This window comes from Neolamprologus multifasciatus, chromosome 5, assembly GCF_963576455.1.
Source record: "Neolamprologus multifasciatus chromosome 5, fNeoMul1.2, whole genome shotgun sequence".
NCBI lineage: Eukaryota > Metazoa > Chordata > Actinopteri > Cichliformes > Cichlidae > Neolamprologus > Neolamprologus multifasciatus.
The window spans coordinates 6,363,895-6,386,767 of NC_140443.1; the positions used below are offsets into that span (position 1 = coordinate 6,363,895).

Sequence of the window (22,873 nt, forward strand, 5' to 3'; positions counted from 1 at the left end):
ACAGAGCTTGTGGCAAGTCTCCTGTAAATGCTTTCAAAAAAATTTCAACGCTTGTCATGACCATGTATAACTACTGCAAAATGTTATCTACAGATGTCTTTTTTTTTAGCCTTTAAGACTATCTTAAAGACACAATATAATTAAGTTACTTAAAAATTGAAATGAATAAATAAATCATTCATTGTAATTATTCATCCATTTTTGCATTGACTTTAACATTTACATCCTAATTTTATTGTTTGTTGTAATAGGTTCTCCATCGATCGGACTACAGACCAGGAGATGATCTTTCATATTGATCCTGACTCTGGTGCCATCACGCTGGGAAAGATTTTGGACAGAGAGACTGCAGGCTGGCACAATATCACTGTGAAGGCTGTAGAAGCAGGTACATTGCTAGCCATTTCAAACTCTGAGTTTAACACTCTGTGCAACCTAATACTAGTGTAATATTATTTATCATCAAATGTTCTAATTTGCCAACCTTTCTGACAGTTTATGAGAACGCTATAGTTTCAATCAGCAACAAAATGAGTTCTTTTACTGGTTTATTTTGACTTGTTTATCCTACAGCGTGACATTAGAAGACCTAATGTTTGAATATTTCAAAGTTACTCGTGAAAGCAGCTGTGTGCTTTCTAATGAAGCAAAAAAATAGTTTTAGAAATGTATCAGCTAATGGTGAAGTCAGATTACAAACAAGTTACCAAAAAACAAAGACAGAAAAAGTTGTCCTGGATTGTACTGTTTAAAGATTAAAGATGTAATTTGCCTGACATTTCAACTAAAATTAACTAAATGTACATGTGTTTGAGCAATTTACAGCTGAAGTTTTAAAACAAAAAAGCAAAATGTTTACTACCTTTGTTTACACCCAGTGCCTGCCAATGATTGTACAAGTTAAATTGGCTTTCCAACATTTGCTGACTCCCAGCAGGGGTTATAAGGGGTGACAGACAACCTCAAACCAATGTGATCATTAGTTACCAAAGATTTTGGCACATTTTCAGCTGCTGTCTGTTGTGGCTTTTAGCTTTGAAAAAAAGTGTATCGCAAGAGTACACTCAAACAGAATTCATATTGTACAAACACTTTGAAAAAAGATCCAGTTTTGTTTGGCAGAAATGTCATACACACATACGTAAACACACACACACACACACACACACACACACACATACACATACATATATATATATATATATATATATATATATATATATATATATATATGTATTAGAATTATGCAAAATTGCAAGGTTATCTTCTATAAAAAGCCAGACCAGGAAAATCTCCTTTTCTGTGTTTTATTCTCAGTTACTTTCACACAAAGTCATCTGCTGTGATGTTCACAATTCTGATGAAGTCTCACATGTATCAGTACTGATAAATGATCAGAATTATAATATTTCTGACTGTCTGAGGCTAAATTTAATCAAATCAGGACTTTGAGAACCGGAATCGAATGGATTATAGAAATCAGTGATGATACCCAGCCCTAGTGAGCAGCCTAGGCCTGAGAGAAGTGGATGTAGCTCTGGGTAATAAGAAAAGATGAAAAGAAATATTGATAACTTTTTTGTTAAGTTAAGGCCTGATCTGTCTGAAATTCATAGCCAGTGCTCTGACATGGTGCCATCAATCTTTGAATGCTGAAAAAGCAGCAGTGTATCCAGGAAACACATTATATGCTGCAATAAATGCACTGCCCAAGTGTCCCCTCTCCCCAATGCCTTTCAGCAACAGACAGCAGCAAACAGGTCGTCAGAGGAGGCCGAGATGATGATTAAGTTTAACATTTTCTACAATATTGACAAAGCACTTTAAGCACAAGTTTGTTAGTTAATAATTTAGAAATGAATATTGTCTGTATGGACTTCCCCCCCAAAGAAAGTGCACATGTAAAACTGCGGTGTTAAGCGATGCAGTTGAAAAATTTGAGTGCGCCTAACTTTTGTGCCGGTACGCCTAAACGTTTAAAGTTAGGCGTACTGGTGCGCCCATGTCAAAAAGTTAGTCTAGAGCCCTGACATATATATATATACACACACACACACACATATATATATATATATATATATATATATATATATATATATATATATGTGTGTGTGTGTGTATATATATATATATATATATATATATATATATATATATATATGTGTGTGTGTGTATATATATATATATATATATATATATATATATATATATATGTGTGTGTGTATATATATATATATATATATATATATATATATATATGTGTGTGTGTGTGTATATATATATATATATATATATATATATATATATATATATATGTATGTGTGTGTGTGTGTATATATATATATATATATATATATATATATATATATATATATATATATATGTGTGTGTGTGTGTGTGTATATATATATATATATATATATATATATGTGTGTGTGTGTGTGTGTATATATATATATATATATATGTGTGTGTGTGTGTATATATATATATATATATATATATATATATGTGTATATATATATATATATATATATATATATGTGTATATATATATATACATATATATATACACATACACATATATATATATATATATATATATATGTGTATGTGTATATATATATGTTATATATAATGGCTTTTATGTCTTTTAATATGAGCATAACTCGAGGTTTAACCTAGAAACAGCAGTAATGTGAGCAGCACTTTTATGGCATCTTTTTAAGATTTGGTTTATTTGTACACATTTTACAATTTTCAATAGATCTCATAAGCTTTAAAGACTTTCTCTTTGGCAGTAATACTATTTTCAATCATTTCTTTCTAGACTTTACTGTTTTGACACACACTTTCTTCTACTTTTCTACATTTGAACACAGTGACAGAATGTATCGTTTATTTTCTTTGACCATAGCAAGAAAAACTGTTGGTCGCAGATCAAAGGCAGCTATGCACTACTCTCGTTTTTCTTCCAGGAGAAAAATATAGTCATCGCTTTCTTGCTTGTCGATGAGTTGATGAATACATTGCTGAAAATGAATGAAGAGCTTACATTTTTTTCATCTCATTGGGTTCTTTTGTCACAGCAAAGAAAATGAAGAATGTAATAACTTGAGGAAGCTGGGAAGTTATTACTATACCATTAGGAGCAAACTTGAAATAGGAGGAAGCCTGGTGTTCCTCACTTTTTCAATCTTTTACAGATGAAGTGATTTGGGGGTTGCAGTGAAAGCAGGGGAGATTGCATTCTGCATCTAACTGGTATCCAGCACTACACATAGAAGCGGAAGAAAACAATACCATAAACAAAGCTGATTTTAAAATGTCTTCATATTTGTTCCTCAATCATATTCCCCTAGACCAGTGGTTCCCAATCTTTTTTTGCTAGGCCCCCCTCTGTTTTACAAGAAAAATGTTTGCGCCCCCCCCCCCCTTCTCGCACGTGCACACGCACACGGACATGCACATCCTCCAACCACACACACCCATATTTTGCTCCATTGCGGTTTCTTTCATACCTCAAACATTTAGTAAACAATTAAGCAAATACAAGTAATTTGTAAAGTAAACTCTTTTACGCTACGTCCACACCTACACGGGTATTTTTTGAAAACGCAGCTGTTTCGTCCACACGTAAACGGCGTTTCCTATCACCGAAAACTGCGATTTTTTTAAACTCATTTTTTTCCGTTTAAGTGTGGACGAGGAATACAGAGTTCCTCACGCAACGTCAAAGGTATGTGCCTTTTTTGACGTCACGCTGTGCGCCACGTTTACATGAGATGAAATGCAGAATGGCAAATAGAGACGAATGTATATATACTGTTACTGTTAATCTGACTATCTTCAGGTTTTACACGCAGTTACTGTCCCTCCATTTACAAAGGCGGAGGTGTCACGGTGTAATTATTTTACTGCAGTTGTTTTTTTTCCTGTGTAATAATGTTCAACATTGCTATCAATGCATTTTTCAAAAAATGCCTCTCTGTGCAAAAAGTGTTTTTAAACACAAACAACTAGGGACACTGTTTGTCTGTGATTTGAAGAGCTCAGCGCTGCTCCCGACCAAGGGAAAACCAATTCTGCAGGGGAGACCTACCTCGGCACTTGTGCAGGTGAAACCAAAGGGCAGATAGGCTTCACCATATTTTCTAGTCGTTGGCTTAGAATGAAGTTGGTTTGGAAACATATTCAGCGATGCTTCACCTCCTGCTTTGCGTTTCTGTGGGCGCCCCGTGCCAAGCGTCCAAGCGTTTTGTCCCCCCCCCCCCCCCCCCCTTTTCATACTGCGCCCCCCCCCCCTGCAATGGCTCTGCGTCCCACAAGTGCAGGCCCCACACTTTGGGAAGGTCTGCCCTAGACTGTGATTACCCCAATAATCAAATCTGCCCAATCTGAATAGTAAGCAGTCTCTTCCACCACAAACATTAAGACAAAATTAGCCTTTCTGAGTCCTCCCAGAGCAATTTGGAGCCTTTTGTGGTCTGCCTCTTTGTGCTTGGCATTATCTCATAAACACGTTTTAATGTTAATTGAACATTTAAAGCAACCGTACACCTTTCAATATCAGACATAAACACATGCCTGCACTTGAAAGATAAAGCCTCTCTCATTGCCATTGGTGGAAACATCCACACAGACAGAGTCAGTGGTCAATGCCATCAAAATTCCCATCCACTATGTTTCTTTATCACCCGTTCATGGAGTCCTGAGAGCTGTACACAGACAGAAAGCAGACAGAAAGAGATAGAATAAGTAGACACAGAAAGGCCACAAGAGAGATGGAAATAGAGGGGGGGAGTGAGAGGCATATACTTGTGAAGCTATGAGCTAAAGTATTTTAAGAGGGGACTTCATTTTCTCCATAATGATTTTGTTCGCTTTTTTATTTAGGCCCTTCTGCTCATTAAAGCTAGACAGCCACAAGGTCAGTGTGTCTGAGGACATTGTTAAAACTGGAAATTTTGTGGCACAACCCTTAATTATCCCAGTTCATTACTGACCTTTGAACTGTTGTACTGCCCGTGTATCAGTATCGGACAAGTGACAACTGCTTCCTGACAATGCTTGGCGTAAATGCCCCAGGATTAACCTCTGTTGCAAAACTGAAAAACACACCTAAATGTCAATTACTCCATATGTGCCTGAGTAAATATGTTTTAGTTTCAAATACAAACATGCACACATAGTATGTCTTTGAAATCACCCAATTAAAAGGTGCAACATCTCCTGCAGACACTGTCACTGGAAAAAAAAAAGACACAGCCTCTCATCTATGCACTGCTTGTCTCCCCTCCAGAAAACGCAAAACCTCCCGAGTACAGGAACAACATTTAATGTACTGTCACTAGCCACAGTACTCGTACTTCCTGACAATCTTCTCCGCAGAAACGTATCAGGCTAAGTTAGAGTGACATATAATTTTCGAGAACTGATAGCAAGTATGATATCACCTTGCAAAACTGCTTTTTTCCCCAGACAGGTAGGTGGGAAAAAAGAACATCACCCTGAGGGCAAAAAGATACTGAAGTAACTGAAAGTCTTTATCTCTTGCACCGTTGCAGAGAAGAAACATTTTCTACAGCATAACTTTTCTCACTTGCTGTCTGGCAAACAAAACACACACTCTTTGATTTTTTTTATGGTGTTAGAACATTATTCTCTGCAAATCCAAATGAATCACACGTTTGTTGGAAGATGCTGAAGAGAGATCAGTATCTCTTTTTAGTCAAAGTTAGAAAATGCGAAGGTAAGATGAATCTAAAGAGCAAAGTATGAAAGGATTGTCAACTTTCTATGTAAAGTGTTCACACCTTTCAGCACTGACAATGAATGTAATCACATTATTACACTGCAACAGTATTCCATAAGGACAAGAACTGTAAATAGGATGCTTTAAATATTCACGAATAAGCATGTTCTGATGTTTTGGATTGTGCTAAGCTTGGTACAGCTCACCACCTCATGGAAGATGGACTTAGCTACTGTGATGTCAGCCACTGGTTTCTAATGTCCTGCTTTGAAACCTTGAGAAGAACTGTTGTGCCATTGTTATCATGGTTGCAAAAAATGGGCATGATGAGGAAGCAGGTCTGACTGTGAATTCAAAAACTCATTGGCTAGTGACTTGTGATTGACGTGTCATTAGCCAATGAGCGTGGACTTTCATATAACAGGTAATCTTCTATTAAAAGATAGACGGGAGCCCATAAGCTCAACGGGAAAGTGTTTACAGATCAAGACAAAAAACCTTTTCCCACAGACTTTCCCTGTATTTTTTACCCTCTTCAGTTCTTTCAGGACAATAATGGAGAAGCATATAAAACCAGCACATCTTTGAGACTTCTTAAAATGTTCTACTTGAAAAGATGTAAAAGGTTAATAAGCATCCACGATAAAATGTAACAAGTTTTAAGTAATTGACAATGTTCAGGACCCATTCAATTCTTTTGCTTAAAAGCAATTGTTCATAACTAGCAATTCTCAGTCACACAAAATCAAGATATACCGAAGAGATTTCTGATAGCCTCGGTTGTCAGTGTAAAATTGGAGCTATGCAGCAAGAGAAAAGAAAAATACTGTAAATCTTTGCAGACAGACAGACACCTACACACATGCAGCCATCCACACGTGTGAGGAGACAAGCAAGCACTCGCATACTGTATCTGTCTTCCCTGAAGTTATGTCAGTATAATTCAGCACCTAAGAGACAGTCTTTCTGTAAGATTCTCGACAGCTGGTATGTGCAGCACAGATGCAGAGCATGCCAATAATCTGTTGAGATCCTTTTTTATTTTTTATTCTCCTACACTAGCTGAAGACAGATTTAGAACAGCACCACTTGGTCCACATGAATGAACCTGTCTCCTTGAATACGCTTTTTGGTTTTTTTATTTTTTATTTATTTTTTTGTCCCCATGAAGCGAGTCTGTGGTGGTAGGCGCTTTCTCACATTATTTCATCTCTTTTCAGTTCTGGGAATTGAAATGTAAAATGTGTAACATCTGGTGATTGCTGGTTTTCATTCTGGCACAGCGGGGACAACAGAATAATGTGAAGATGAAATTAGACGAGGAAAAAGAGATATCTAGGACTGGTGGAGCTCTTTTTGCATTTATGCTCTTGCTGCTCTGGCAAAAAGCAGTCAATTAAAACCCTGCATTGATGTGAGGATTATGCTATTAGTTGAGACCAGCATTCTCATTAGCTGCTGTGCAACTGTTAGACAGAACTATGTGGTGAGAGAGAGCAGGAGAATTTATCTGCTATAGTCTGATGACCATTAGTTTGCTTTGCTGTCTTTAGTAAATCTGTCTTGTCATTTTTCTTTTACTTGGAGTGTGGCCCAATAATTGTGTTTCTAAGCTCTGGAATTTTCCATCATCTGGTTGCTCACAGAGCTTTAAATTTACCCATAGTTTAACCTCAAGTGTCAGTTTATCCCTATAATAACCTTGGGGGGGGAGAGTGTGAAGTTGTGGTGGGACAACCAATTCCCACAGAGTGGTGGAGAGTTTTTATTTTAAGCACACACATTTACAGACATGCCAGTGTTAAGGACTTAATGTCTTGCAATGAAACCACATCCTAAAAAAAGAGACGATAATGACAGTCTATAAAACCGTGGATGTTAAGGAAGGTAGGCATCTTTTCAAGGACTACAGTCCAGTTTCCAGGTCCATTTTGCTTTTTGAAAATATTTATCATTGGTTGCACTAAAACTCCCATTTTTTTAATCGAAAGTGCAACATTAATTAGATTTAGTAAATTAAGAGCAGCAAAAAAAGAGTTTAACTTCTGCATTTTGACCCCATTTATCTATTAGAAATAGTTAGTAGCACTAATATTCAATTAAAAAACGGCAAGCTCTCATCTTGATCACTTGACTGTGTTAATTTGGTTGTTACGTACTATGTATTAGGATTAATAATTACTAGGCACTTATTTGTATAAGTGAGTTCACTTCATTGTGCTTAACTATCTTCCAGATTTACATAATTACAACAATTTAAATTCATTCAGTGGAACACTTGGAACTGATTTATGTGTATATTCAACCACTGGGTAATTGTCAGTAGCTGCATGTTGTTACATTTTCTGTAGGGTGCCACTCAGATGCATAAACTAGGTGGTGACAGCTGTGTATACTGATTTGATCATCAAGTGTGCACTACAATTAACCTAACATATCCAGACTAACACTTGCAGCAACCGGGCACCCCCCGCCCCACCCATTCTCCCAACACACACACACACACACACACATACACCATTCTTCTTTTCCTTTTCTTTCTTTTTTCCACTAACTCAAGCTCACACACACACACACACACATGCACACACACACACATGCACACGAGAGGCCTAAGGCTCCCTTCTGTACTGCAAACAGTGTTTTATGAGAAAATGGAAACTCCATCAGACATTATCATATGATTAAGAATGGGAATTAAGATTCAAGGAGAAGTCAAGCTAATTTGAAGTGGGTTTTGATTGTACTAATTATATAATCTTCTCAACTCCCACATTTATATTTTTGCCCATTAAGAAAAATGTCTTGAGAGTGTGTTGTGGTGTTATATTTCTGGATGTATCTAGCTGACACTGGCTTAAGAAAGAAAACGATAGTACTACATTTGCAATTTTGTCACAAGCATGTCGTTTTCATTTGCTGAGGTGTGTCTCTTTCACTTCATTATCAGATAGTGAGTACCTAGAGACAAACCTAGCATCTTTGGTGCCATTTTTATGTCACTCACTGGCATACAAAAGTGTTTTTTCAGGCAGTGGATGTATTTTAAGTTAACAAAACCCTTCAGCACACAGCTACTAAACTACTTTCTGGTTCCTACTGGGAGATGTGTCTTTGTCTTGTCTGATAAAGGCTAACAAGGGTGCATTAAGTGTTTTGTCTATGGATTCTTGGAAATCAACACCAGTCTCTTATGGAAAAATCAACACATTGGCAGGATTTTAGCAGCAGCTGCAGTCCTCTGTCAATATCCACAAGGGAGTACCAAATACTACACACTGCTATGTGTTTAGTAGCATCTTGGCACAACACAAATTCCCTGTAGTTACACATAAGCCTGAATTTTAGGTTTCAGTTACATGTGTGCAACCTGGGCCGTTATGAATATTCTGGTTAAACTAAAACGTTACCTCATCTCTTTCATGTGGTAAATAAAGCAAAGAAAAATACCTGTGGAAAAAAGACACATAGTCGGAGCAGTCTAAGAAGCTGTCGTTTCACTGCCAGTTGTCGGCTTTCCCCAAACACTATAGTTATAGTGAGATAATATAATGCAAATGCAAATGCACATTTCTGCCACAGCTCTTTACACAACTTTTATTTTCTGTATCATTCTTTTGTAGATAACCACACAATGGCATCCCAAACATCAGTGAGCATTCGGATACTTGATGTGAATGACAATCCACCTGAACTGGCCACACCGTATGAAGCCTCAATATGTGAAGATGCCAAGCCAGGTCAGGTATGTTTTCTTCATAAAACACAGACTCAAATAATTTCATTTAGACTGTGATCTCAGAAATGTAATCTTTGTATTTTTGATGTAAAAAAAATCCTATTGCTCTTTGTTGAGCAAGAAGCTAAAGAGTGCTAGTCAAGTAGTTTTCACTATAACAAGTTAAAGGTGAGGACCTTTGAAAACTGTACCAAAACACTGTGCCACAGCACACACATATTTTATTAACATCCGAATAGAAAAAAATTGCCACAATGTAATATTATCTGTGTGTCTTTAATCTGAAACATCAATATTACTGCAAAACAGCACACAACCTACTTAAGGCACTTTTGACAGTCATTTTTGACATGAATGGCCACAATTCTGAATGAGAAGTTAGGTCCGTTGTTACACCCAAAAATACATGAGATTTCTGTTTTTATTTTTTTTTTATACTTTTTTAGAGGGGGTTGTGTTTAGTTATTAGTCCTCATTCACTCCACTAAGTAACCAAAGCCAAAGTATTTTTAAGCAGAGGAAGTATTTGGCTCAAAATGTATGAAGATTTGATTTTGATACCAGCATATTTAATTCTGTGGTTTTGTTTGATTTAGACTACTTTAGTAGATTACTTAGTCACAAATATCAGCTTGCTTTCAGGCATATTTGTAAATTAGAAGCTTTTTCTATTTCATATGTTGGTTAGTTTACATCATAAATGAAGTCAGGGGACACATGCAGCTTAAAGGATCATGGATGTGAAACATCCATTTTGGATATATTGTAATGATTCACAATATTGAATATTATGTATGAAGAGTATACATTGTCTTTGGAAGCGGCAGATAGAATGAAAAATGGTCACCAAAATTGAAACATTACACAAATATTCAAACAAATGTTTGATAAATGAACAACATGAACAACATTCCTCTGATTCCATGTAATGTATCATTTGGTAGTGACTTCTGTATTCTTTTGTTTAGTATTGTTTTTGCTTAGCATTATTGCTTTCACTTTTCTACTGATAACCCTGTGGTGCAGTGGGCAAAATGAAGAACAGGGAATAAGTCTCTGAGGTAAAGTCTGAAGAAACTGGACTTATCAAAAGTGTGATTAAATTGTTTTTAAAGAAAACTGCCCTCGTGCACTTGACAGTGGAACAGCCCTCGTGGTCTTAGCAGGAATGCATCTCGTGTGTGTGTGTGTGTGTGTGTGTGTGTGTGTGTGTGTGTGTGTGCGCATTAAAATATTACAAACCAGCCTTTTTATTATTTTTATTGTCTTGTAATTCCTGATTATTTCCATATTTTTGCACAGCTCCACACTATGATCTGTTTGACACTTAACACCAAAGGCAACTTTAGACTCAGCTCTAGGGCAAAGGCACAAATTCCCCCACGGGTCCTGTGTCAGAAAGTAAATTTCTTTCCAAAGTATTTATTTATTTGCTATGAATTAAAACATTATTATAAAATAATTACAGATTTTGATACTGGATATCTATCCCAGAAATGTATTTGATTGGATTGATTCAGTCATATTGTTTCGCCTGCCAAGAAGTCTTTTAAAACTTCTTTCTTTAAAATGTCATGAGAGAGACGTCTTTCCTTCATGACAAAACCTTGATAGAATTTTAATTCTACTTATAATGTTTCCCCATAATTCTGATATGCTTCAGTTATGCCTTTTTCAGGTGTTTCTTTTCTTCTTATTTAATTAAGACGTGATCTGTCTGTTGAAAGTTGTTTCATTGTGGGAAAGAAAGTGGTTTCTGATATTTGATTTAATAGCATCTTATAATCCAATCAGGGCTAAAACGGCAAATAGTGCACTGTTTAAATAAAATTTAATTCAAAGAATTTCAGTCAGTTCACCCATTCATTCATTAATTAATTTTCTAAATGGAAAACATATAAACCCTGCGATAAAACATTAATGCCCAACAATCAAACAGTGGGAGTCTGTGCGGAAATCAAGACAAAGGCACTGATGTGGCTATTCCCAATCCAATAGAAGGCCAGGTCTTTCCACTGATCACCATTAAAAATGGACAAAGTCATTAGGGTGTTATATTCACCTTACATAGCCAACAGGCCCCGAGCTGAGTTAGAGCCAATTATCGTGTGCAGAGCAAAGGAATAATTAAAACAGCAAGGCTTTAAAGTGGGGCCTCCATGCTGGAAGCTGCATTTACATGTGTAATGAGGCTCAGGCCTCTCCTCCCCTTGATCCACAGACTCTTAACCACTTATAGCCCCCCTGTGTCTCTGCAGTACCACCAGTCTGTGCCTTTCTAGAACGTTGTCTGGTCTGATCTCCCTCACTCCCACCTCACTCTGTCTCCCATCTGTGAGAGCCCACATTAACCTTCAGCTCCTAATCACATAGAGATGATTAGTCTTCCAGCTAAAAAGATCATCGCTGGCTCCCAGCATTGTAAAAGAAAAGGTTTTTTAATGTTCTCATTAGAGAGAAAGGCAGTGAAATATTTCACATTGTAATTACAAACTTAAAGTACATGCACAAGACTGTGCTGTCTATCCATCCGTCTCTTGTTTAATTTTATTTATTTATTTTTACTATCATCCTGTGAGGTTGGCAAATGGCAGGAACATCTGTTCCTTTTCTTCCGTTTTCATTTTTTGTATTTTCTCTACAGAGTCTCTTTCAATTTTGTTATGGGACGTTGAGTAGGCTGTAAGGATTGAAATTAATTGTTTAAAGCATTTTCAGCCTCACATTCATGCTCAAAGGTAACCAATGGGATGACGTGCAGGAAACAATTTGACCCCCTTTGTAATTTCCATGGATAATATAAAAATGGTTTCCTGTAGACACTGTGAGTCCCTACATATTAAAACATAGAGCAAGTGGTCTAAAAAACAATTTTGTTTTTGGATGTTTTATGATACGAGTATTTTTTCACAGATGAGTGCTTTTTTAATTTGTTTATTTGCTATTGTTTTTTTTATTAAGTTGGGTGCAGACATTTCACATTTTAGATCAGAAGTGTCAAGGAGACACAGACAGTTGGTCCACAACCAACCTGTTAACGTGTCCAATTCAGCCGCTGGATGGCTTTGCAAAGTGTCATTAAATTACTTATGTTACGTCCGACGTGGCAGACGTGTGGAGTTGTAGATTAGGACGAGCAGCTTGTGACGAGAGTGAACTTCATTTAGTAAGGAGGATGAAAAACAAACAGAAACAGCAAGGCGAGAATAAACTTACACTGGAACAACTAACAAAACAAACCTGAAGACCCAAGAGATGTAGGGAGACACGGAGAGACAACGGAGGGAGATACGCAGGAAGATGGAGGGGAACAACACAGACGAACCAGCAACTACTAAGACAGAAGACACGACTTAAATACACTCAGAGAAACACAGGGAGATTACACACAGGTGGGGGACACAGCTGGGAGTAATTAACATGACGAGAGCAGGGAGGCAAACTGAAAACACTCACATAAGACGCAGACCTTCACAATAAAACATACACGTAATGACACAACACACAAACTTAACACAGACTCAGAGACGCGGACTAAACTAGAGATGGCACGATACCACTTTTTTATGTCCGATACCGATATCATAAATTTGGATATCTGCCGATACCGATATGAATCCGATATAGTGTGTTTTTTAATCAATAAAACATTTTTTTAATATCTTGCTGCATTTTGTATAAGTTTATACTCACGTTTAAATAAAAAACAACACTAAAGCTATTCTGTTATACCTGTATGTAAAAAATACACTGCGCCCAAAATATTTGATAGTTCAGCAAAACTGATCAATCTAATAAACTTAAACCTGCTCCATCCTCCCTATTCTGGTATTTTAAAGAGTACTTAGCAGAAATATTAAGCAACCTAACTAATAGGGTTGCAAACTCACAGCAAAAAAAAAAAAAAAAAGGGAACCACCCCCCACCTCATGATGCTTAATCGATGTAATCAAATTTAATTTGATGCAGGGGGAAAATGCACAGAAATAATTTATTTTTCAAGAATAATTAAATAGATTCAACATCTTTCTTCAACAGAACTGCAGACTGCACAGATGGTATCTTCCCAAAGGAAAAAGTACTATAGCTTACTAGGGTATATTAGACTTAACAGTTACTATATACAGTAATGGACTTATATATATATTTTACATCAGATTAAAACTTTGGGTGTAAGATTCAGATAATTATTTATTAAAAGCTCGACATTTTAAATGAGAATAAGAAAGAAAAGTATGTCTTTGTGCTCCCTTTTCCCTGTTCAAAGTTTAGTCCCCCTGGCTAAACTTTGCTAGATCCGCCCCTGCACAGTTACCAGCCGTCAGCTACGTAGAAAAAGATCCTGGTGTAGAAAGTAATATTAAATAAATTCTAACAACAGCTTATCAAGCTTAATAGTGCTGCTGTTGTTCAGCCGCTGGTTTCCTCTTTCTGGTGAGAAGTGGGCCAAAGACAAACAAGAGAGACGGACTCGCGACAGAAAAGCCGATCAGCTGATCATTAAGCAGTTTCACAATTGAAGTAGCAGCAGGAGAGAGAGAGAGAGAGAGAGAGAGAGAGAGAAGCAGTCGCTCCATATATCGGTTGTTAAGTTTAACATGGGAATGCTTTACAAACATTCAGAGATGAACTTACACACTTGCTTTACTTCTCTCTGGGAAAACCTCCTCGGAGATGAAATGCTGGTTTGCTAGCGAGGCTACAAATACACACAGCCCTCTATCACGTGATGCATACTGTTGCAACGTGCTACGGTTATGAGCCGAGTTACGCCGTGTAGCAAGTTTTGTGAGGTGCTTTTTTGATATTTAATGGATCGGATTACATTTTTTATTTCTCGCCGATATCCGATCCAGTAATTTGGGTCAGTATCGGACCGATACCGATACGTAATATCGGATCGGTCTATCTCTAGACTAAACACAGAGACCTACTACACTAAGGGGATACACAAGCAGGGAAGACACCAAACAGAGGGAACACTACTAAACCCTAGAACCCCAAAGTAACAGTTGCTGTAATTTTGACAAAAAAAATAAATAAATAAATAAACAGAATCCAAATTGTAGGGTTCTATTGAAGCAAAGTGTCGTTGCCTAATGTGCTTGAAATACTTTGATGTCTGCTGCTTCCCAAGCACTTATTTATTCAGCAAAATAAGCTGCCAAAAGAGGAGCCTAGAGGTATAAGCATGACTTGACAGATGTGTAAAATGCAATTCGATTTTGTTCCAGCTCCCGAGAATGTTGTTAATCAATTTAGAAACTTGGACAGGCCAGCAGCTTTCAGAACGAGAAGTAATTAAACATTTATTACTTTCTCATGGAAAACAGAGATGTCAAACACAGTCGTGGTGTCATCTTTTGCCTAATGTATAAACGTCTAGATTCAGATGATGTGCACTTCATCCACTTCCTCTGGAGTCTTTTAGTGGTAATCTGAGGTTAGATCGGGTTACTGTTTTGTTCAGTGTCTACACTGTTTGTTTGTGTTTTTTTAAAGCATCACTTCACAGGGAGAATTCATTAGAGCCCACATAACACCTGTTGTTGTGAAACTAAATCGACATCAAATAGTTAGAAAACTCCTCTGTGAAAAGTTTCAATCAGTTTCAAGTTGTCTTTTCAAATCAGCTAAACCCACATGCGTGGCAAACTTTATATCGAGTGATTGATAGCAGGTCTTGAGTATTCATAATTAAAGTAATTTATTTAATACCTAAATCATTTATGCATACACTGTGCCATCAATCAATCCTATTATCAATGAAATGTACAGTATTTGCTCTGTTTACCTTGTATTATACCGCTATGGTTGCCTGTCCCTGCACAGACATATGCTAAGAAAAATAAAGGCATGCATGCACACACCCACACACATGCTGTACACAGGCTGCACTGTCACACTCTTAATGTGTCAGATCAGCCCCCGGTTTACTGTGCTAATGAAGAGCGTTTCATTGTCTCCTGTTGTGTGCTCTGTTATCACCCAGTCTCGTTCACAGAGTGTCAGCTCCTTGGCTCAGGTCTAGCTTTTGGTGGAACCACAGAGAAAATCAGATTTACCTAAGCCTTTTAACTGCGGTTGGGTTTGATCCTATTTAAGAGTTGGCAATACAACATATTTGTGTGTGTGTGTGTGTGTGTGTGTGTGTGTGTGCGGTGGGGTGCGGTGTGCTTGAAGGGAATAAAAAATGGGTGAAAGTGGCAAAGCAGCTTTTGCTTGGAGACAGTTCACGCCAGGGCCGTGACACAAAAATTGTTAAATAGCTTCTCACCTTTCATTTACAGAGCCTTCCTTCGCATCCTTCTTATGCAGGTTGATGTTCAGAGATTAAAAGAGAGAAAAAAACTTTCCATAAGCCTGAATTAAAGAGAAATACAGGGAAAACAACCACATACAAAATACAGGTTGGATTTACGGTTCTATCATGTAGAACACATGTGCACAACCTTGCCAAAAAGAAATGCATCCTTAATCCGTTTCCAGAGGATCAGTTCCAGGTACATCTCCACAGTAAATATAGTTGTATAGAATCTTTTTTAGTGGAGTGTACATTTTTAAAAAAGACCTGGATAGAAAATTAAACAACAAAGGGAAAATGTTGCCTGACGAGGAAAAGTCAGCACACTGCTGTCAGTAATGTACAATAAGATGTAAGAAAGAAATAAGCACGTAATGTTACTTCAAAACACATTGTACTTAATTTGACATAAATTAGTGGTGCTGTTAAGGTGTCCTTCACTGTTTTAGTGTTTATTCAAATATGAATGCATCTAAAAGACAAAATAAGGAATTAAAGTCCACAATCACAATTAGTGTAGACAGAGGAAACATAATACAATAAAATGCAAACGATGCAGGACACTGATGAGCCCTCAGTGACTATTTGTTAAACATTGCTAAATTCAATTAATTTCCTATAGTAAAAGATCCTGATGTCATTTAGAGATTTAAAAACTGCCTTTCTCATTAAATTATTGTGTTGATTAATGACACCCTCCATTTATGATTTTGTTCCCACATCTTTGCATTTAGGATTTAACTGAAAGTGAGTTCATGTCTCAGAATGACTCTTAAGAGGCGACCTTTTTTGGGGCGACTGTGGCTCAGTTGGGTTGGTTGGGAAGCGCATCTGTAACCGGAAGGTCGCCGGTTCGATCCCCGGGCTCTCTGTCCTGGTCGTTGTGTCCTTGGGCAAGACACTTTACCCTACCGCCTACTGGTGTTGGCCAGAAGGGCCGATGGCGCGATATGGCAGCCTTGCTTCTGTCAGTCTGCCCCAGGGCAGCTGTGGCTACAACTGTAGCTTGCCTCCACCAGTGTGTGAATGAATAGTGGCATTGTAAAGCACTTTGGGTGCCTTGAGAAGCGCTATATAAATCCAATCCATTATTATTAAGAGAAATTTAACGAAAGAAGTGCTGGCAATTTTCTGCCTAGAGCCCCAAACTCTCTCAGACTGCTGCTGTTCACCAGAGACACACATACTGTATGTAGAGGTAATATATTCCCTAACCCTAAGAAAAACAACACTTAATATTGTTCACAGCAAGCAAGTTTAAAAAAGGGGTACTGTTTGCCCTCTAAAATATGTGACAAAAGATTGTCTTTACATAGTTACAGCACAAGCTCAATGTCTACAGAATTCAAATGAAAACATGAAAAAAAATTGTAAAACTGTTTTTAACCGTCACAGGCTTTCAAAGTCTGAGTTAAACAGACTTGCATAACAGAACCATGCAAATCTATAAAATATAAAGGTTAAATTATCATAGCAAATAAACAAAGCCAATTTAGTAGCATACAGATCACTATTCAACACCCAAATTATGAATGAGTCTTAATGGTCTTATGATGTGATCCGTTTTAACTACAATTGCCATTCGGGCCATGAATCACACGAAATAATACATACGCAACTTAATTTTATTGAGATTTTACAGGATTTAATTTACATTTAACATTTGCTATTCCTGGTCCGTGTCCTGATTTGGCAATTTTCCCCAGCGTTCAGCACCTCTCTAAATGGCACATGACTGTGTTCATGCGCCATCCCTCACCCACCTCGTGGTATTTATCTGATTAAATGCAAAGAGACAGATATCATATAGTGCAGTGTGTGCAGAAAAAAGGCTGGTTGGAAAGCCAAATACTAAGTGTGGCCTGGGGTAACAGAGCCCTGTCAGCTCTGCCATGCTGTCTTACAGTTGGCTGAGTGGGTCAATGCGACAGATCGCCTCGGTTTGGCCAAAGTATTGCCAACCTCTAACCCTCGAGGACTCAGTTTGAAATAGCTAAATGCTAAGCCTGCACTCACATAGCACACATATGAGCACATTGTTCACTCACCTTATGGATATGCATAAAGGACTAAGACAAAAGCATGCAAGCACACATCAGATATAAAGGAGAAATTGGTAAAACAAGGCGTAAACCAGCAGAGATGAGAAAAAAACCCACAGGAAAATACAGACAGACTCATAGTTTTGCCAGTGCTTCACGAGTAGGAGACTGAATGAATCATCTATTCTACTTACCAAATGCCTCTTCCTTTTGTCTTTCAAATGTGAATGTTGAATCAGATGAACCAGCAGACTTGACAGACTGAATATTCACAGTTTCCTTTTTTCCCTCAAATTAACCTTGTCAGTGTTTACAGCATCAAGGTCTTTGTGCATTCAGTACAACTTTCTTTTCTTCAGGCAGAAAGTCTGGATGTCAGATGATATTTGTCACTGCATCTAAAACGTTAAATTAGCTTTTTTTGTAACTAGACGAATAAAATGAACATACTTAATTTCTGTAATTTTTCTGGAGAGCTTAGCTTTTATTTGCAGGAACACAGGAGGACACTTGTCAGCATAATGTCATAGTGATTGAGTTAAACCATTTAAATCAGACACTCAAAAAAGGCAGACAGTCAGTACTATAGTTTTTCTTTTGAGGGCAATTCCGATTTTTACCTCAAAACCTGGTAAATGAATATATTTTAACAACACTATGTTAGGGAACACCTTGCTGGTAACAGATCGGGCTTTGTGCCTTCAGAACTGCCGTAATTTTCAGCAAGATGCTGGAAACATTCCTTAGACTTTGACATCATAGCATTACACAGTTGCAGTAGATTTGTCAGCGAATATCCATGATGCACATTTCCCATCTAAGGTGCTCTACTGGATTGAGATCTGGTGACTGTGGAGTCCATTTAAGTACTGTGAACTTGAATGGGAATGGATAAGAATTTAGTAATTCTGATTCTATTATTGATATCACTTACTGATTCGAGTCCTCATTGATTCACTTTGAGAATGACCACCATTGTTAAGCTGCATACGAAAGACATTACATTGATACAAGTTAATTTGCACGCTGTGGATCAAATGTTGTTGCATGTTTGTTGTGATCAGTGTTCGGATCTCTACTCAGAAAAAGCAATTATTACACACATTACACTGAATGCGTTTCCCTAAAAGTAATGCAGTATGTTAATTACACCAAGAAAAATTAATTCCTCCACTTTACCATCGCGGTGTTGTGCAATAAAAATAAAAGTTATGTCCATATCCACACTGTATACTGCAATGCCATTTCCCTCCTCTGGCACACAACCTGAAATCGGATGGATAAACAAGCAGACTAGCAATTTCAAAAAATTGGATGCTGGGTACCGGTTTTCTACAAGAACCAGTTCACGATTAATGCCAGTTAATATTACTTTTTATTTTTCGCATGTATCTTTTGACAGTCTAGTCTGGCCATGCAATGTGACTCAAGTTTTGCACAATGCATTGAGTTGGTTTAATTCTACGCTGGGCAACAGGAGAATGCTGTTCACCACTCAGAACAATGGATGCATTTGAAAACGCACCACTGATGCTTGCAGTGAATTCCAGGCTTCAGAGATGAACCCAGCACTACACATTTTAAGTAGTTTAATGTTTATTTATTTATTTATTTATTTATTTATTTATTTATTTCATTACCCTCCCCACTGCCATCATGATTTCTACTGTGAATGAGAAAGCCTCCTCTGCTTCACAACCTTCACCTTTCAGACACCTATAGTGTAGATGGGGTGTACTTTTGGGAAGTCTCCCCCTGTAGTTTTCCAGAGATGCAAGAGATTTAAGGGGGTCAGGAAAGGGGACTGCTAGATAGAAATCTAATTAGGTGATTGTGCTTGAGGGAGCTTCACTAGCTGCTCGATAAACTCCCACACACTCCTCTCTCATTTCTCTCCCTCACTTTACACTCTCTCCCTTGGCACTTAGTTTCCACTCACCCTGCGATGCTGCAAGAGAGTCCCCCCCACTGAGGGCACAGTCACAGAAAGCAGATCATGGCTCATTTACTACATCTTCACTGTTGTTCATATTCTTCAAATAGAGGAGTAGATGCATCCCCCGGTTGATTATAAAGTTATTGCTTATAGTGTCTTCTCTTTGCTCATTATTCTTTTACCTTCAGAGAGAAATAAAGTTGACAGTGCTTCAGAGAATGATGAGAAGAAACTATCATCCCGTTTTGGCATACAACACTGAACTGTATTTTTCATGTATCACTGTGTATGTGTGGTAGTTTTTGCTCTATGTCACTGTGTCTGTTATTGTGTGAGAAGACACACGCATAAAGATGTTTATTGCCGGTCAAAATACTCTGTGAAATACAAATGTCTTTAAAAAAGGGGATGTTTGTCCCTTTTTGAATTTTGCTTGGCCTTTGCTCTTCTTTAGATTCTCATATTAAACGAATCGAAGTGTGATTATAGAAGAAATCAAAGATATAAAACAGCAGTGCAAACATTTGAGCAATGGTTTACAGTATTTTCATGAAATAATTTGCAATTTGCAGTCATATAACTCTGATGGAGACAACATGCCGACTGTGGCATGGATGTTTGTACCAACATTGGCAATGTGTGACATTCAAAGGGTGTAGGAAACTTTAGTCACGGTGCTCCAATCAAGAAAGCAAATGAGATGGCATTGCTCATTTTTCCACATCATTGTGGAAAAAAGGATATCAAAATATCTTGGGATTACATTAAACATCATTTACATTTAGAGTATGTATAAGGTTGGATCCTGGCATTATAGCTTAAGAGTTTTTTTTGTTTCTTTTTTTTTCTTTCTTAACTCTAGATCCACTCATGGCCCCATTTTCAGAGCGCTTGTCTGAAGCACTTATTGTTGCTAGGTTACAAAGCCGTCTTCTTCGATGTTAGATTTTAAATTACTAGTTTGTCAGTGACAGCTAGAATCAGTTTCTTCTTCTGGCACTCTGGACAGTATTGATATTGTAGGGCCCACCTGTTCTTGGTTTTGATTGGTTAGGGAGAAAGAAGTGACACTGATTAGTGCTGTCATGCTGAACTATATCCAAAATTGTTCTATTTTCAAACTGACAATACAAAACACTGTGTACTTTAGTGTTTTTTCACCAAATACAGCTACAGAAGATTTGTATCCTCTGATACTGTGCAAAAAAACTTTTAAATTTTCAATTCAATTTTGTTTATAAAGTCGGCTATATAAGTCGGCTAAAGGCGCTTTATATTGTAACAAAAAGACAATACAATAACACTGAGGAAAAAAGCATGCCCTGTGGGCATAGAACCTCATTCTACATGTCTAAGCTACCACACACATGCAATGCCGCTCTTAATGCTTCTTGACATTAACTTGCAAAGCTGTATGTGACTCAGTATGATCTCACATTAAACAGACTTGCCAGTGCCCTAGAAAGTCTGTGTTATGTCTGATTGTGTCTGAGTTAAAAACAGTAAAGGTAAATTGTTCTGGGAGTTTTATCTGGGCACTGCAGACCGTAACCAAGCACTCACATTGCTCAACCAAACTGTATTTCGAGTAGTGTGACCGTATCTGATATGGAGAGGCTCACGGTGTGTGGCGGACGTGAGAAAAGCGAACTGCAGACGTTATCCTGATATGATTCTCTTGACACTGGTTCATGTGTAAAAAATGTTGAATACAAAATGTGGGATTTGAGTCGTCTCATAATATGCTTTCATTTTTTAATCACATTTTATGAGTGCAGCCACTATTTCATAGTCAATGTGTTTCTATAATTTGTGAGTGGAGATTTTGCACCACACTGAGGAAGAAGCAGTGATTTAGTCTGAAATCATGCTGTAGCATTTTGTAATTACAAAGTAAGGCATATTTTCCAAAACAGCCTCCCTGAGCTGTTAGTATGACTAAGCCTGTTCTGTGTTTGTGATGCAACGTCAATCCTGAGACGCTGTTTATTGTGAAGGCACAATTGTGGCCCGGAAGTGTGCTCAGCAGTAGCTTAGTCACAGTAATGCATAGCCATCACTCAGGCTCGAAGAGTTCTGTGCAGTGCCATAAATGAGGCTGTTTCACAGACGGGCAAATTGAGCTTAAAATCACACAATGAAGCAGATGACTTTATATGTGAACCACATGGATTACATCTACAATAATATTGTTTGAATAATCAATTTACAGATGATGAATGAAGGACGCATTTTTGTAAAAGGATGAAAGGGAGACACTTTGTAAAAGATGAATGTAAAGGACAAGCAATTAGAGAAAAAGGTAATCACCGTGACAAACAGTGAGAAGAGGCCAAAGAGGCATACGGGTGAAGAGGAAAGACAGAAGGGTTTAGTTCAATAAAAAACTCTTTAACATTTTTCTGCACCTGTATCCTGCATCTAAAAGAAGAGACTGTAACAGCTGAGTAATGGCTTGATACATTTCTCTTGATCTTATCTGATCCTGCGTGCTTTTCTGAAACCAGACAAAGGAATTACAACTGTCGAACACCTGCTTTAATCATTCTGAAAAATGCCTCAGTTAAGAGTTCTGGAGGTTGTTTGTCGTGTGTGTCTCTACTGATTTTGAACTGTGTGTGTGTGTGTGTGTACATGTACCCGTCACCTAGTACAAGATAAAACTTGTCTGCCTTAACACCAAAAACAATATTACAAAAAATAACCCCACTATAAAGGCTAAAATGAATTTGCTGGTCTTTTTACAAGGTTCTACAAAAATTATAACAGTGGTGGACTTCGGGAGATATTGCCTGTTCCTCATTCCTTTCTCAATCATCTACACGTTATATGTATATTTTTAATCATTTGTTTTATGCAATGACTTTCTGCCTAGACACTTTATCTCTGTCATATAATGCGGTGTTTTGCAACTAAGTGCAGAGTGTCGAGCATAAGTACTAAATCTTTAAAGAATGTAGATTAGGTCAGAGGGAAGCTGTGTTTGCAATCAGAATAATGCTGCTGATGACGACTGAAAAAAATGAGTATTTGGACATTTGTTTGTTTTTGTAATTTTATCAGAACCACTGAAGTTGATTGCAAATCAAACAATTAA

The 22,873-nt window shown here is 37.5% G+C and overlaps 1 protein-coding gene across 7 annotated transcripts in view; it reads left to right on the forward strand.

The window, feature by feature from the left end:
• The window catches only part of cdh22 (cadherin 22), a 187,866-nt gene that overhangs the window by 145,985 nt on the left and 19,008 nt on the right, over positions 1-22,873 (forward strand). For all 7 annotated transcript variants that reach the window (XM_085161341.1, XM_085161340.1, XM_085161344.1 and 4 more), the window contains 2 exons: positions 252-388; positions 9,379-9,500. In XM_085161341.1, coding sequence (XP_085017467.1) covers positions 252-388; positions 9,379-9,500 — 259 coding nt within the window. The remainder of the gene's footprint in view (positions 1-251; positions 389-9,378; positions 9,501-22,873) is intronic.